The following is a 16,180-nucleotide window of genomic DNA, read 5'->3' on the forward strand; positions in this document are numbered from 1 at the left end:
CCACAAAAAATATATACACTAATTAGAAACTAATATACCAACAACCTATAAAAAACTTAAAAAATCAATATAACTTTAAAATAAAAACTAATTAAACAAAGCTAATAGTAATATACCACTATATTAAAGTCATACAGTCCTAAATAAATAAATAAATTATAAAAAAAAGCAATTTAGGTAATCAACAATGTAAAATGATCATTTCTCTACAATTTAAAAAATAAGAACATTAACTTCTTGATGCATTTATTTTGGGTCATTTCCTATAATTTCTCAACAACTAAACATATACTTAAATAACAAAAAATCAACCGCAAAAAGTCATAGAAAGAAACACATGTATCGTTTAATTAAACTTGAAAAAAAATAAAAATCAACCAAGCACATACTTAAAATAAACTTAAATTTATATCAAAAGTATACTAAAATTATACTTAAAATAAACTTTTATATACTAAATATTAAAATAAAATGTGCGAAAAATATACTTAAAATATTCCTCAAAGCAACAACTCGTATACCCAAAAAAACAAAACAACTAGATATCAACACAAAATATACCTTAAAAAACTAAACATATATCCAAAATAAACTAAAAAAACAACTAAAAAATAAATGTATCATTAACATCAACCAATCTTTAAGGAACAATTGTTTTTAAATTTTTGCAATAAATAAATAATAGAAGAGCTCATATGATACACATAACTGATCTAAAACATATATATCTCTACTGAGAGAATACCATTATACTTCACTCCACCAAGTCCACCCAATTCCAGCTCCCCACTGTCCTATTTGGATGAAAGATTGAGAATTGTCATAGCACCTGCAATAAAATTTTAATGCATTTAATATAAACATCTAACTCTAGTTAATGAAAAATTTATCAAAGAAATTGAATTCTCTCCATGTATATAAAGGAACAAATTAAATAAAGATAAATATTTAATAGTCAATACTACTTTAGATTTAATCTCCATGCATTTTAGTGTTTTAACTAGTCAACAAAACTAAGTTTATATTGTATATTGTAAATTAAACAAAGTGAGTGTCGTAGCTTCGAATATGTCTTCTGTTGGAAAAATTATATTTTATATATAATAAATAGCCAATTTAGGCTAATGTGTGAATAGAAAATTGATGCCTTAAATGTGGTCCATTGATAGCTGCTAATAAATGCAGATTTAGTCAATAATGTAATCACCGTAATAATGGTGAATATTCTGATTGATATCAGAAATTATGGTAAAGATTGTGATTGATCAATATCACTAATTTTGTGGGAATTTTGGCATTAATTCTCTTGTGTCCACACTTGGTATTCCACCCCATATGAAGCCTATAAAAGGAGTCTTCTCCTTTCATTCTAGACACACCAACAAAAAGAGTCACTTACTAAAAAACACTCTTGTCTTCTTCTTCTTTGTTTTTCGTAAGTCTTAAGGTGATAGAGTTGCTCACGTATCCTCTAACACCAATCAGGTAGAGGTCTAACACCAATCAGGTAGAGGGGGCAAATCTGCTTTAAGATTGTTAGAAATTTAAATAAAGAGAATGGAGAAAATTAACAAACATAATAATATATTATTAATTGAAGAACAAGAAAAATAAATACAAAATAATAAATTATAAAACTGATAAGTGAAAAGAAAGCCGTACCCGTAGGGCAAATGAACTTGTACCAAGTAATACAGAACCAAACAATCAGCCACCATCTTCTCTGACTCGCAATCTCCACTCCTGATTATCATTATTTCCAGCAACTCAAGCAAGTCTCATTCTCTTTGCCATCACGCTTCTCCTCAAAGTCTCACCCGCATTTGTTATTGACTATGTATACATTATAAATGAAAAAAGAAAGAAAAAAAAGAGCTCAACCATAAAAATGTTATTTTTTTTCGTGTAACAGTTTAAATTAAATTTTGTCTAAAATAAGTATTTTCGGTAAAAATCTTTATGAATTTTGTGTTTTGCCTCATTATTTGTTTGATACTGTATTTTGATAAATTATTTTTTAGACTGTTTTTTTGTAAAATTATTTAAATAGACTCGTAAACACGATTTTAGTTCAATCATAAATAATTCATCAAGTTAACATTTATATATAAAACACAATCATTTTGCGCTTAATAACTATGTTGTCGTATTCAATTTTTGTCACTCATTTAAATTGACTGTAGGGATCTATTTGAATCATTTTATAAAACACGTGGCTGAAAAATAATTTATCAAAATACAAAGTCCAAACACATAATATAACAAAATATAAGATCCAAACAAGTATAAACCAAATTTGAAATGGGAACAAAATTCAAAGAATTTCAATTAAGATTTTTTTTTAGAAAACTTAATTGTAGTATAGATGGACAAAAATTGTTAGAGAAAATAAAGGAAAATTGGGCCATCTCATTAGCCCAATCTAATATCGATCAAAATTGCTTTCATTGTTTTTCATCATTTTTTAACCACAACCTTTACATGAATATGATTTTTGAAAACAAGTGTAAGATATTAAATTGAAATAATCCAAAAAATGTCCCCTCTATTTAGGCTAAAATTCATTTTAGATCCTATATTTTAAGAAATTATAAAAAGGGTAATGATATATGCACATATAATTTATACCAAAACATTACACATATTTATGTGATAATTTTTTTTCAATTAACCACATTTATTAAACATAAGTTGCACTATGTCAAAATGAGGAATCGAGATGCATCATCTTTCTATGATGAGAATGTAAAATTAATAAACGAATGATGATGCATCCTATTTTTATGATAAAATGTCAAAATAGTATAATAAATACTGTAATTTATTTTTTAGCACTTTTAGGTTGCCTCTAAATATACACTAAGTTAAAATTCACAATCAATCGAAGTTAATCATTCATGGGCACTAACGACCTATAAAACATAAAAAATGATAACCGGGAAACTTTGGGAAATCGCGAAAGTGCCGAGCGAAAGCATTTTGACGATCAAGTTAGCATATGCTAATGGTGTAAAATAGAAAGAAGGGAATAATAATAAATAAAATACTCCATTTCGTAGTGACTTATAGCTAATTATGGAGCGAATTCAATCACTAAAGCTAGTGAGAGATATAGTGGAAGTTTCACTATAATAATGGTGTGATTAATCGTCCCCCACCCTAAGTTTGATAAAAGACCTTTTGTAAGCCTTTTGGGAGAGTTGTTGCCTACATAAGTGGTCTTCTCGTATCGTGCATCTAGGTGTTATTAATAGACTAAGGTAAAAAAATCTCGATTAAAATGAATGAATATATTTTATTTAAAACATAAAAAAGTACATGGGCCCATAAAAATGTTTACAAAGTTATTTACAATCCAAAATGATCATTATAGTGTAAAAGTTACAATCCGCTGACCTAAGCGGCAAAAATAAGGTTAACTCCTAGTTCTTTTGAGAAACACATTAGTCGTGGTGGTTAAGTGGCCGCATATGTATACATCGCCACCTGAGCTCTCCACTCAAGGCTGGGTGAACTTTTCTTTCCCTTTATCTACACCACATAGCACCCGTGAGCCAAAGTTCCACAAGAAAGCTTATTACTGCATGTAATATAAATAAATGATTATAGTAATCATTCTGGGGCTTGCAGCCCTATTCAGATAATGAGTCACACTATGGGGCTCCGCACCCTAATCAGATAAGTGACTAAAGAATGATACTCTGGGGCTCCACACCCTAATCAGATAGATGACCATTAGATCTATCTATGGGGATCTACTCCCTGAACAAATGACTAATAAGTCTTTCTCTGGGGCTTTGCACCTTAAGTCATGTGATGTTTCAGTCACCTGAGCATTTTGGCCCTAGCTCTAAGTAACTAGCTTTTAGACCAGACAAGCGTTTTTAGTTTTCTTCGAACTTGGGGTCGGTCAAGCATTTTATGCTCATGGTGATTAGATCTAATCATTTCGGCCTGTGTTAAATACATCAATGTCGTTCTTGACTCTTAAGCCAATACCATAAGACTAGTACTCAGTACTACCGCTGAACTTGACTGATAAGTCACAACTTCACGATCAATACTAAATACTATTGCCGTTTCGTGACTAATAAGTCATTTCCATACACAAATAAGCAAAGTTACTATGCATTTACTATGCAATCTGACAGCATAATAGTCAGATAAATGAAATTGAGGTAGATTTAATTTTGTGGATTTTCATCACTATATTTGTTGTTTTGGTTAAAGCTGTCCTAACAACATATCACAAAAACGAATCTCAAAATCATGTGTTTCTACCCTCAATTTGAATTGTACAACTTTATTTATTTATTATTATTTTTAAAAGGAATTAGTATTCTTAATATATATTTTTTTAAGGAAATATCACAGTAATAATTAAAAGGGGCAGTTTGTTTTAAGAGTTTGGGTAAGTGAGAATGGGATTGTGGAGTCTTTTCCATGTTTGACTCAATTTTTAAGGTTGGAAAATGTTGACATGTTATGGGACCCACATGCTTTTTAGTGGATAATCTCTACACGTTTAAGATGACAGGTAATATTGAGCCTAGTCCCACAATCCCATCAAACTTCATTGTTAAAAACAAACGCCACTTTAGTATGAATGAGTAGAACATTGACAATATTTTTTTAAATGAATAAATAAAATTTATTTATTTATTATTATTTTTTAAAATGGAAGAACAAAATTTATGAGAATTTCTTTGGTAGATGTTAGAAAAAGAATCATATCGATAGGATTTTTTTGTATTCTCGATCTGTAAATAGTTTTCAGCGTAATTTTTTTTATGACCGTGTATATTGTAGTTATTTAGAGTATTATGTAAATTTTCAGAAAATTCAAAATAATTTACAATACCAAAATTAATCACTTGTGCAACAACCTATTTTTAAATTAGTGTTCGACACTGCAAATTATTAAAAATTTTGTAAAAATTTACATGATGTTTTAAGTAACTATAATATACAATTTCATAAAAAAAATTAAAAACTATTTACAAGTCATAAAAAAAGGGTAGGTAACTATTTGGTATCCTGTGTTTTTGCAAAGTATCATTTTGGTACCCTCTGTTTTCAATAATGCTCATATGGTACCCTGTATTTTAAAATCGTACATATTTGGTACCCTAAACTCAAATTTAATTAATAAAAGTTTACCAATTTAATCAAACTGTTATTAATTATGTAAGTTTCAAATTTAAATTTAATTACTTAATTATATATAACTGATGACAGTTTGATCATATTAATAAATTTTTATCTATCAAATCTAAATCTAGAGTATCAAATATATATAATTTTAAAATACAGAGTAACATATAAGTATTATTGAAAACAGAAAATATCAAAATGATACTTTACAAAATTATAAAATAACAAATAAATAAATTCCCTAAGAAAAAAAAAAAAAAACCTACCATAAAAACACCCCCAAATTTATTGAAATGTACTTTCTTAGGTAAGACAGCGGTAAATAAAATGTGACAATTGACAAAAACCATTTCACATTCCAAAATCACCAAAAGTGGACAACGCATCACCTCACCTCACACTCCAATCAATTCCTAACAACCAACCCATCTCTTCTCTCCTTTCCCTTTCACATCAACTTACCGCCACGTGTCACCCATCCGCGTACGCTAGAATTATCCCCTACAACCCATATCACACCACCACCTAACCAGAGAGCCAATATCCGTTCTACCAAACCCATTACGAAATTACCAAAACACCCTTCCTTTCACATCTAGAATATTCTACTGTCTCAGTCACATCCACGTGGCAAGCTTTCACTACTAGTGGGCTGATTACGGGTTCCACTGGATCATATTATGCTTCGAGACCGAGAGAAGTCACTTTTGGTTAACAGCGGAGACAGCGTGACGTGAAACGAGGGATTGTTCATAAATCGGAGAAGAAGAGAGAGAATTTTCTCGAGAGAAGAAAAGAAAAAGAAAAAGAAAAGGGAAAATCACTATCGTTTCCCCTTTTTTTTTTTTTTGATGGTTTTTCTTTTCTTTCATGATCCGGTTCTGAATTTTCTCGCGATCCGAACAAGCGACAACAATGCTCTCGTTGCAAGCCGATCCTCGGCTCCACCATGGCCAGTACCAGAATCAGCAGCCACCGCCGCTGCCGTCGCCGTCGCAGACGCAGCTTAATTTGGTGCCTTACGGCGATGAGGTTCTGGCTCTTCGTTCCGATGTTGCTGCCTCTGCTTCTGCTTCGTCTTCTGTTAATGTCATCAAGCAGTCTCAGCCCTTGGATTCTCGCGAAGGTTACTGTCTTTTCCTGTTTTCCTCAGTTGTAATTGAGTTAAGTTTTTGGTCTTTGAGTGATCGGTCCTTTGTTATTAGGATTTTGGTGCATTGTTGTTTTTGTAGTTGTTTAGTGTTTGTTTTGCTAGAGATTGTAATACAATTTTCTTTCTATGAAATTTACACAGATTTTTTTTCCTGCCAGAAGATTTAGTTTATTGCTCCTTTAGTTGCTAAATTGCAGTTATGTTATTGCTGAGATTTTTAGGAGAAATTTTGTTGTGCTTTTCTAGATATAGTTTGGCACGATGAAAAAATTAAGATCACACTGGAGTATTATGTTTCCGAGGCATAAATTTTATTATTATTTTTTTTTTATAAAAAAACCTAATTTGGAATCTTGAAAGTTAAATAAAGTTTGTAGTAGTAATCTGGAGGCTGTAGAATAACCTAACGATCTCTTTGTGATTGGCAATTATCGCATTGATTTCGCATCTAAGATGATTAAATGAGGACAAGATTTAGGTTTGAGTCTAAACTCTTAAGGGTAAATAAAAATGAATCTGGGTTCTGTTGGACATAAGTATTAATATTATGAAGAAAATTCGTCAGTTCTGGAAGTTTAAACAATTATATAGTACTAGGGGTGAAGGTTTAGAGAGAACTATGTGAAAGGTGTTTTTTTTTTGGGATTGGGTACAAGATTTTCTTGTGAAATATGTCTTGTTTCTCCACAAAAATGATCTATGCTCCAGAACTAAAATATTGTTCACTCTACGTATAAAGATGTGCATAAACAATATTTTATAAGTGTTAAATATGCTCCCACTTTCTGAAAGCAATTGATTCATATTGTTTATACCATAGAAGTTAACCTTAGTAAATGACTTCTACAAGGACTCTAAAATGCAGATGGTATTGTTTGTGAAAATTTAGCACCATATTGTGGAATAGTTAAAATGTCTCATGTAGGCATTCATATTTCTGTTAGCACATATAGATTCGTTTTTTTGTACAATAAAAAACCAATGAAAAGTGCCATCCTTTTCCTGAACGTTCCAAGGAAAACCAAATTATTTTATAGCACATAATGCATATATAACTTTGAGGTAACATATGTTGTAAGTTGCACGTGATTTATTTTTCCCGGAACTAATTTATTTAACAATGTTCTTCCTATCATTTACTTTGTGTTTAACTTCATTTATATTTTTTCCAAATTAGCAGTGAGGTGCAAACTTAAAGGGGCCAATTTTTTTTTTTTTACTTTAATGATTTGGTCCCTTTCTAGTTATTTTCAATTTCTCCTTTGCCTAATTTTGAGTCCTTGCAGTCAATGAAGACATGCTCATGTCTCTGGCTCACCAGAAGTACAAGGCTGGAAACTATAAGCAAGCATTAGAGCATAGTAATGCTATTTATGAAAGAAATCCTCGGCGCACAGATAATCTCCTTCTCTTGGGTGCAATCCATTATCAGGTTCTCAATGAAGCTTATTAGCATTCATGTATTTTCTCAATATATGTACGTTCTTCAGTGTTTCTGGCTTGTAAGTGAATTTACTTGCACCTGATTCTTAAATTTTATTGTATTCTGTTTTAGCTACATGATTTTGATACATGCATTGCAAAAAATGAAGAAGCTATTCAAATTGATCCCCGCTTTGCTGAGTGTTATGGAAACATGGCAAATGCTTGGAAGGTAATCTTTAGTATCTTTTATGGTTCTACTGTCAAGTATTTAGCCTGCAAGCATCTAATAGACGGTTATTATGTTTCTGCTGCAGGAGAAGGGCAACATTGATGTTGCAATCCGCTACTATTTAATTGCTATTGAGGTTTGTTACAGCCATCAATCTAGTCCATAAGTGGGGTTTTTTTTTGTGATGTGTTTGGAATATATACTTTTTGAGTTCAAATTATCTTTTCTGTTTTTGTCTTTACAGTTATTAGTTAACTCCTGATGTATTCTTTCCACTGGTGGGGGGTGTTTATGTTGATTAAAAGTGTTTATAATCGATTCTTTAGCTGATGTAAGTTGGTGCTTGCTTAAATTATTACTTTAGTGTTGATAAATTCCAGTGAAACTTAACCAACCTGGCTAGAGCAAACACTCCAACTAGGTTGTCTTGAAGTCTTGGGCAGAGTCAATTTGATGGGAAGGTTTTGGTTGTTATATTAGCTAATATCACTCCTAGACCTAGTACTAGGCATCTTAAACCCAGTGGCGGAGCCAAATTTGTTTTTTCGTGGGGGAATGATCATCAAGAGCAAAAATATATATTCTTTCTTTGAATTCTTTTTTCCATATTATACTGATTGTTTTATTTTGCAGCTTCGACCAAATTTTGCTGATGCATGGTCAAATTTAGCAAGTGCATATATGCGTAAAGGGCAATTTAACGAGGCAACTCAATGTTGTCGCCAGGCTCTTGCACTGAATCCACGTTTGGTAGAATTTTTTTCTGACTCTTGACACTTGTATATTCAATGATTTAACAAAATCTTTGAATAGAACGTAACATTTCTTCTTAATGTTACAGGTTGATGCACACAGTAATCTTGGGAATTTGATGAAAGCTCAAGGATTAGTTCAAGAGGTGAGGAATCTATGGTCCTTTTTTTCTTTCTTGATAGGCCTGATATTAGGTGTACATGGTTACAACTACAAGATGCCAAAAATTAGTATTACAAAGTGTTCTGATGCCAATAGATATAGATGATTCACAATATGTGTAGTTGGTTAAATTTATTGACTCACATAAGTTTGAAAAGACTTTGAGTTATGATTTTCTTTGTAGGTCTTGCATGTTGGTTTGTTCTCACGCTCATTATTGTTCAATTTTGTATGGAACACCTTAAGGTGCTTTCCTGAATGGTCAAGGTTGTAATGTATGTTTTCAGGTCTTTGACTTCTCTAATGTTTTTGTTGGTGTAGGCTTACAGTTGCTATGTCGAGGCTCTTCATATTCAGCCAAATTTTGCAATTGCATGGTCCAATCTTGCTGGCCTTTTTATGGAGGCTGGTGATCTTAACAGAGCTCTTCAATATTACAAGGTCTTTACCTGGATACTTTGCTTGTGCATGTCTTAATGAGCGAAGGGGTGTAGGTGTTTACAGTTGAATATTCTTGTTACAAAATTGCATTGACTTGCATGACTAAGTTATAAAGGTGGAGCACTTTATAATATATATAATATATATTTTCGAATAGAAATGAAACTTTGTATTAATCAATGGAATACAAAAGTAAAGTGAACATGCTAATCTTATAGAAATGAGAACATGAACCTGAAATCAGCCGAAAGACATACAATAATACAATAAAAAGAAAACAGCAACATTATGAAAAAAAATTGGCCCACTCTTTACTTAAATCTAGAATAGAGAGTCACTCAAAACCTTTAGCTTTGTAGATCCAAGTTGCCGTCCAGAACTTTATCTGAAGTATGCTGTAGTTTTCTGTAAAAGTAATTCAGTATGCTGTAATTTTCTTAAGTATCTTGTGATGGATTACAAAATCTAATTTTGTAAATCTTTATAGGATGTTTTCTATAATCTAATTTTGAATATCTGCCTTTTTCAGGAAGCTGTAAAGCTTAAACCAACATTTTCCGATGCCTATCTAAACCTTGGAAATGTTTACAAGGTGAGCTGTTGTAGATTATGTGAAGACAGGGTATATAAAAGTGCCGGGCATTATATCTGGAGAAGAAATTTAGTACTTGTTTCTGCTTTTTTCAGGCTCTAGGAATGCGTCAAGAGGCAATAGTATGCTTCCAGCGTGCTCTTCAAGTGCGACCAGATTTTGCCATGGCCTATGGTGAGACTATCCATTTGTATGCAGTATGCTTAGTGACTACCTTTCAATTGTGCTGGCTTTCCTTTTCATTTGATGTGGCTGAAGGATCTTAAAATGTGGATATTTTCAAGTATGGCGTCCAATTTGTTCTATTCTAGGGGAAAGATGCATATATATTTTACTTGTGGCTGATTTCTTTTTCCCTTGTTGGATAACTAGTCTGCATGTACATAAAAGGATCAATTAGTTTCAGAAGAGCTTGTTGAAATTTACTCCAGTATGTCTTGCAAAAACAAAAATTAAAAATCCCTCTAGTATATCTAGCTGTTCATTTCCAACTTGACTGATCTATGGATCTTAATTTCTTCAGTGGCATACAGATGGTACAATGACAATCTTCTGTGTAAGATACCTTCAACTTTAGTCTCTGATTATAAATACAATTCAATTTTGTTTTGCAGGCAATTTGGCAAGTATTTATTATGAGCAAGGCAACCTAGAAATGGCAATTTTCAATTATAAGCGAGCAATTGCATTTGATTCTGGATTCTTGGAGGCATTTAACAATTTGGTTGGTTCTCTTACGTATCTTAGTTGTGCTAGATTGTTTGTTAATCAATTGATGATATGAATAATATTTCATTTTTTCCCTCACCCACTAAACATCATGGTGTTTTCCCCCTCTTAAGGGCAATGCGTTGAAGGATGCTGGAAAAGCTGATGAAGCAGTGCAATGCTATCGTGTAGGTTCACAATCTTTGTAAATTTTGCCCGATTTATTTATATGTTTTTGTTGGGGAATTTCAGTTTTACTTACCGGAGTTTTCATTTTCTCCTTGAAGCAATGTCTTACACTGCAACCTAGCCATCCACAAGCTCTTACTAACCTTGGGAACATATACATGGAATGGTATGTATTAATGTGTTAATCATGTCAAGCCTTTTAGATTGATATAGTGTATGATGTCAGATTAATAACTCATATGTACCTAGCATAAATATTTTTTCTCTGGTCATATAGGAACATGATGGGTGCTGCTGCCTCATGTTATAAGGCAACGTTGTCTGTGACAACAGGACTTTCTGCTCCTTTCAACAATTTAGCAATTATATATAAACAGCAGGTAATACTATCTTTTTATCATGTCTGTAATGCTTGCTTATATTTGTTTTGGGAAAATACTTAATTATACAATTTTTTTTTTTCTTTCCAAATGATGGAGAAAGGTTATCATCTATAGAATGGCCACCTTGATTTGTTTTGTTTCTTGCTCTGCCTTTTCCAACTAAGAGAAGATGGCATTGGTAATTTTAAATTATATGGTTACAGCGAACATTTTGGTTATATGGTTGGTGTTTAGTTTGTTTTGCTTTCCGGTTTCATTTTGTATTAATCTATTTCCTTTTGTTTAAAAGAATATATTTCTTCTTCTCTTCACAATTCAGTTTTCTCTATTAACTAAAGTTTGTTTCTTATATAATAACATAAAAAAAACTACAGGGCAATTACACAGATGCTGTATCTTGCTATAATGAAGTTCTCCGAATTGATCCTTTGGCGGCTGATGCACTTGTCAATAGAGGGAACACATATAAAGAGATTGGGAGAGTTAATGAAGCCATTCAAGATTATATTCGAGCCATCAATATCCGACCTTCAATGGCAGAAGCTCATGCTAATCTAGCTTCTGCTTACAAGGACAGGTGTTTAATGATTAATTATAAGGGGTTACAAGCTTTTTATCTGATTGCATACTGTTTGTTCTTCCGTGTTTTAACATGGTATATTTCTGGATTTTGTATGTACAGTGGCCATGTTGAAGCTGCTATAAAAAACTATAAGCAAGCACTTTTTCTACGTCCTGATTTTCCAGAAGCAACTTGTAACCTTTTACATACATTACAGGTATTGTGAGAAGTAACTTTACTTTGCATATTAAACTATGTCTTAATTCGGTTTTATTTTTTCTCACTATTGACTGTTATATAACTCTTTTATGTTACCTAGCATTATAAGTTATTAGTGCTTTAAAAATCGGGAATGCAACTGAAGTTTCATTGCATCTTCTGTTTCATATAGAATATGTATATAGCACATAGGGGCCTCGTAGATTATTGTTTTTCCAGGTCTTCTAGTTTAGTCTCATATACAGTATTAGTGTGCAGAGTATGATCTAATCATTTTGTTTTTTGCGAAATTAACGGCCTCATGTGTGGTGAAACGGCCATTCCTTTTTGCTGTTTGGAAAATGCACTTTTAATTCAATAGTGTACATTTTTACACATTATTGACTTAGCCTATAGTTTCTATGTTGTACTCTTATATTCCTATGTGAAACTTTGTCTGGGTTTTATTACTATTCGCCGTTGGTTTATCTAATCTGATATTTGCATTTGTGCCACTCTCCAGTGTGTTTGTGACTGGGATGATCGTGAAAATAAGTTTATTGAAGTTGAAGGAATTCTGAGAAGACAGATAAAGGTAAAGGTTTTGTGTTGTTTAATTTGATGCTAATTACCACTTTATCACTCAGGTTCCACTCTAAATCACTCAATCTTTGCTTTTAGATGTCTCTTATTCCTAGTGTGCAACCTTTCCATGCAATAGCCTATCCAATTGATCCAATGCTTGCACTGGAGATAAGGTAAGTATTCTATTGCCTATATATTGCATTAGTCTGTTCTCTTTATTTACTGTCTTTTTTGGTCTTGTAGTAGTCTGTTCACTTTATTTACTGTCTTTTTGGTCTTGTAGTCGTAAATATGCTGCACACTGCTCTGTCATTGCATCTCGTTATTCTCTTCCTTCCTTCAATTATCCAGCAGCCTTGCCCGTAAAGAGCGAAGGTGGAAGTAAAAGGCTAAGGGTCGGGTAAGTTTGAGATATATATTCTCTTTTCCTTTGTATGTACATACTGCCTATGCCTATTTTCATTCGCTGTTGCTGGTTTCGAATTCAGGTATGTTAGCAGCGACTTTGGTAACCATCCTCTGTCTCATCTGATGGGTTCTGTCTTTGGTATGCACGATAGAGAGAATGTTGAGGTTGGTTGATTGTTCCAAAGATTAATGAATTTTCCCATTTCCTTCAACTACCATGAACTTAAACAAATCTGTTGGCAGGTCTTTTGCTATGCTTTAAGTGCAAATGATGGATCTGAATGGAGGCTGCGTATCCAATCAGAAGTGGAGCATTTTATAGATGTCTCATCCATGTCATCTGATATGATTGCCAGGATGATTAACGAGGATAAAATACAGATCCTTGTCAATCTTAATGGTTATACTAAGGTATAGTTTCGCTTGAGTTAGCCAGTGAAGAACCTTGAAACATAATTATTAAGATTTAGTATGAATTTGCTCTTTTTTTCTTGATGCGTCAGTTTAATTTGTTTCAGAATTGACGCTCTGTGTTGTGCAGGGGGCAAGAAATGAAATATTTGCCATGCAGCCGGCCCCTATACAGATTTCTTACATGGGATTTCCTGGAACTACAGGCGCGGACTATATACATTACCTGGTTACTGATGAGGTTGGAGAGTTTGTAACCCGACCTTTATTGAATTTTATTTTGTTTCCTGTTTGATGTCTAACTTCGACATTCCCAATTACAGTTTGTGTCACCTTCTCAATTCAGTCATATTTATTCAGAAAAGATTGTCCATCTTCCTCATTGTTACTTTGTAAATGATTACAAGCAGGTTTGTTGTGTAAATATTCTCTTCACATTTTTTTAAATATTTATTATGTATATTTGAATGTGTGACAAGACTACTTCATGCTTCTCTTGCAGAAAAATTGTGATGTGTTAGACCCGAACTGCAAACCCAAGAGATCTAGCTATGGGTTACCTGAGGACAAATTTATATTTGCTTGTTTTAACCAGCTATACAAGATGGATCCTGATATTTTCAATACATGGTTAGTCGAGTGTTTATATTTGCATAACTTTGAATTGATTGAATCACATCAATAACTATACTGATTCATGTGTCGATAAATGCAGGTGCAACATCCTTAAGCGAGTACCAAATAGCGCACTTTGGCTTCTCAGATTTCCTGCTGCTGGCGAGTCGAGACTCTGCAATTGTACTGCCGTTTTACCATTTCTCAAGATAAATCATTTACATGCATAATATTTGAATTCTTCTTTGTTATGTATATTTCATAATGTAGTAATGGGTATTTATCTTAAAAAGGAAAGATAAATTAGTAACTGATAACACTATTTGGTGTTCCAGATGCTGTTCAAAGAGGTGTACAACCAGATCAGATTATTTTCACAGATGTTGCCATGAAGGGTGAACATATCAAACGCAGTGCTTTAGCAGATTTATTCTTGGACACGTAAGCATGCTTAATATTTTTTTTCTTTCTATTTTCAAGTGTATTTATCTTAGTACAATACAATATGCAATTTATTTTGACATTTGATGTTATGGCTTCTGTCCGAGTAGGCCATTATGCAATGCGCACACCACAGGCACTGATGTTCTATGGGCTGGTCTTCCAATGGTGACCCTTCCACTTGAGAAAATGGCTACAAGAGTAGCGGGTTCACTTTGTCTGGCCACTGGTGTAGGAGAGGAAATGATAGTTAACAGGTAATGACTTAAAACAAACTTACAATTTGGTTAAAATAAGCTCACTCAATTTGGTAAAAAATGATTGTGGTAACTCACCCAATTTGAATACCAATATGTCCCAAATGAACTAGATTATCACTTGAAAGGTCTCTTTGTTCAATTTTGCTTTATATAATTAGCATATATTCTTGGGTTTCTACTTTCTCTCTTCTGACTTATCCTTTTCCCAAATGTCGAAAAGTTTGAAAGAGTACGAAGAAAGAGCAGTATCGCTGGCTCTAAATCGTCCAAAACTCCAAGACCTTACCAATAGACTCAAAGCGGCTCGCATGACTTGTCCTCTATTTGACACGACACGCTGGGTGAGTTGAGTTTGCCATATATTCTTATTTTTCTATACGATATGATATGATGAAAAAGATTGTTGAGAATATTATGGTCATTATTTTACCTGTGCAAATTATTAATATGACAAGTATATGGTAAAACTCAGGTGAGAAATTTTGAAAGAGCGTATTTCAAGATGTGGAATCTGTACTGCTCAGGTCAGCATCCTAAGCCATTTAAAGTGACCGAAAATGATTCAGAGTTTCCATTTGACAGATAGAAATTAAGAGTCAGTAGTAGACGGTTATTGTAAATAAAGTAAAAGAGTCATGATCATATATATATATTCTCCCCAGTAGGTTAGTTTGATTTATTGTCCAAAATATAATTAACACACCCCTTGTTGGAATCACTATTTATTGGATCAGGATTTCTTGTTTGTCTGCTTTATGTTTGTGATTTCTTTTATCTGCTCATGGCTCGTTTAATTTTAGGCTTTTCAAAATTAAAACTTCTGAAGAGAAATAATCGACAGAAAAAGTAGAATCTTCTATAGTCAAATTAATAAGTTGTATATTACAAAAATAGAACAAATTTGGTGATTCAAATATAACATAGAAGAAAGAAATTAGGGTGGAAGGAAAAAATAAGTCTATTTTAAAAAAAATGGAAAAGAAAGCTTGTTTTCAACTAAGGTACCTATTACTTTTACGTCTTGTTTTTGTTATTTAGAAATTAATTATATAAAGATATATAAATAATTTAATATTTTCACTTTTCCCTCTAATTTAGAGATATATTTGGGTGGATAGGATACTTCTTTTTCCTTTCAATCCTATTATCTCTCTAACCAAACGTACAATTTTTATTATCATTATTATTTTCTTTACTTTTCTCTTCAAAATTTTCTTCTCTCTTCTATATTAGACATACGTTTAGTAGCCTCAAATTCGTCTAGGGCATGCAACTAACTAGTTTGCAATTTATAAAAAATCATAATATTTTATTTTAGTTATGAATAATGTGAGATCTATAATATATTTCACTATACCCAAAGTTTTTTTTCAGTCAATAGATGATTTGTTAAGGTTTCTTTTCTTTTTCAATCAATACCCAAAGCAAGAAGATTTTTGAAGTTTTACCCTTCCTTTCCTACTCATAAGGATGTTAAAATGGATCAATAGCAGTTTGGGTTTTAATTAAAT

General features: G+C 32.4%; 1 protein-coding gene across 2 annotated transcripts; it reads left to right on the top strand.

The window, feature by feature from the left end:
• The first annotated feature begins 5,897 nt into the window (after nucleotides 1–5,897).
• Nucleotides 5,898–15,414, top strand: LOC133819914 (probable UDP-N-acetylglucosamine--peptide N-acetylglucosaminyltransferase SEC). 2 transcript variants are annotated; one of them, XM_062253292.1, is made up of 28 exons: nucleotides 5,903–6,280; nucleotides 7,594–7,739; nucleotides 7,863–7,961; nucleotides 8,047–8,097; nucleotides 8,595–8,711; nucleotides 8,803–8,859; nucleotides 9,198–9,317; nucleotides 9,847–9,909; nucleotides 10,005–10,083; nucleotides 10,524–10,633; nucleotides 10,752–10,805; nucleotides 10,905–10,972; nucleotides 11,084–11,186; nucleotides 11,564–11,766; nucleotides 11,872–11,968; nucleotides 12,473–12,544; nucleotides 12,631–12,707; nucleotides 12,818–12,934; nucleotides 13,023–13,107; nucleotides 13,186–13,353; nucleotides 13,484–13,594; nucleotides 13,677–13,763; nucleotides 13,856–13,983; nucleotides 14,069–14,151; nucleotides 14,304–14,409; nucleotides 14,520–14,666; nucleotides 14,890–15,010; nucleotides 15,142–15,414. In XM_062253292.1, exons 1-28 carry the CDS (start codon nucleotides 6,070–6,072, stop codon nucleotides 15,253–15,255), a joined length of 2,994 nt encoding a protein of 997 aa, XP_062109276.1. In that variant the 5' UTR covers nucleotides 5,903–6,069; the 3' UTR covers nucleotides 15,256–15,414. The 2 variants fall into 2 exon arrangements, with proteins under 2 accessions (XP_062109277.1, XP_062109276.1); XM_062253293.1 differs by lacking the exons at nucleotides 14,520–14,666; nucleotides 14,890–15,010; nucleotides 15,142–15,414 and having other exon boundaries at nucleotides 5,898–6,280; nucleotides 14,069–14,216; nucleotides 14,248–14,403.
• The last annotated feature ends 766 nt before the right edge of the window (nucleotides 15,415–16,180 follow it).

Source organism: Humulus lupulus, chromosome 2 (genome assembly GCF_963169125.1).
Source record: "Humulus lupulus chromosome 2, drHumLupu1.1, whole genome shotgun sequence".
Classification (NCBI taxonomy): domain Eukaryota; kingdom Viridiplantae; phylum Streptophyta; class Magnoliopsida; order Rosales; family Cannabaceae; genus Humulus; species Humulus lupulus.

Excerpts from the sequence above, each read along its gene's own strand:
- LOC133819914 (XM_062253292.1), top strand. The coding sequence starts at position 6,070 with ATGCTCTCGTTGCAAGCCGATCCTCGGCTCCACCATGGCCAGTACCAG. Across the intron at positions 9,318-9,846 it reads GAGCTCTTCAATATTACAAG|GAAGCTGTAAAGCTTAAACC; the intron begins GTCTTTACCTGG and ends TGCCTTTTTCAG. Across the intron at positions 13,595-13,676 it reads ATTACCTGGTTACTGATGAG|TTTGTGTCACCTTCTCAATT; the intron begins GTTGGAGAGTTT and ends TCCCAATTACAG.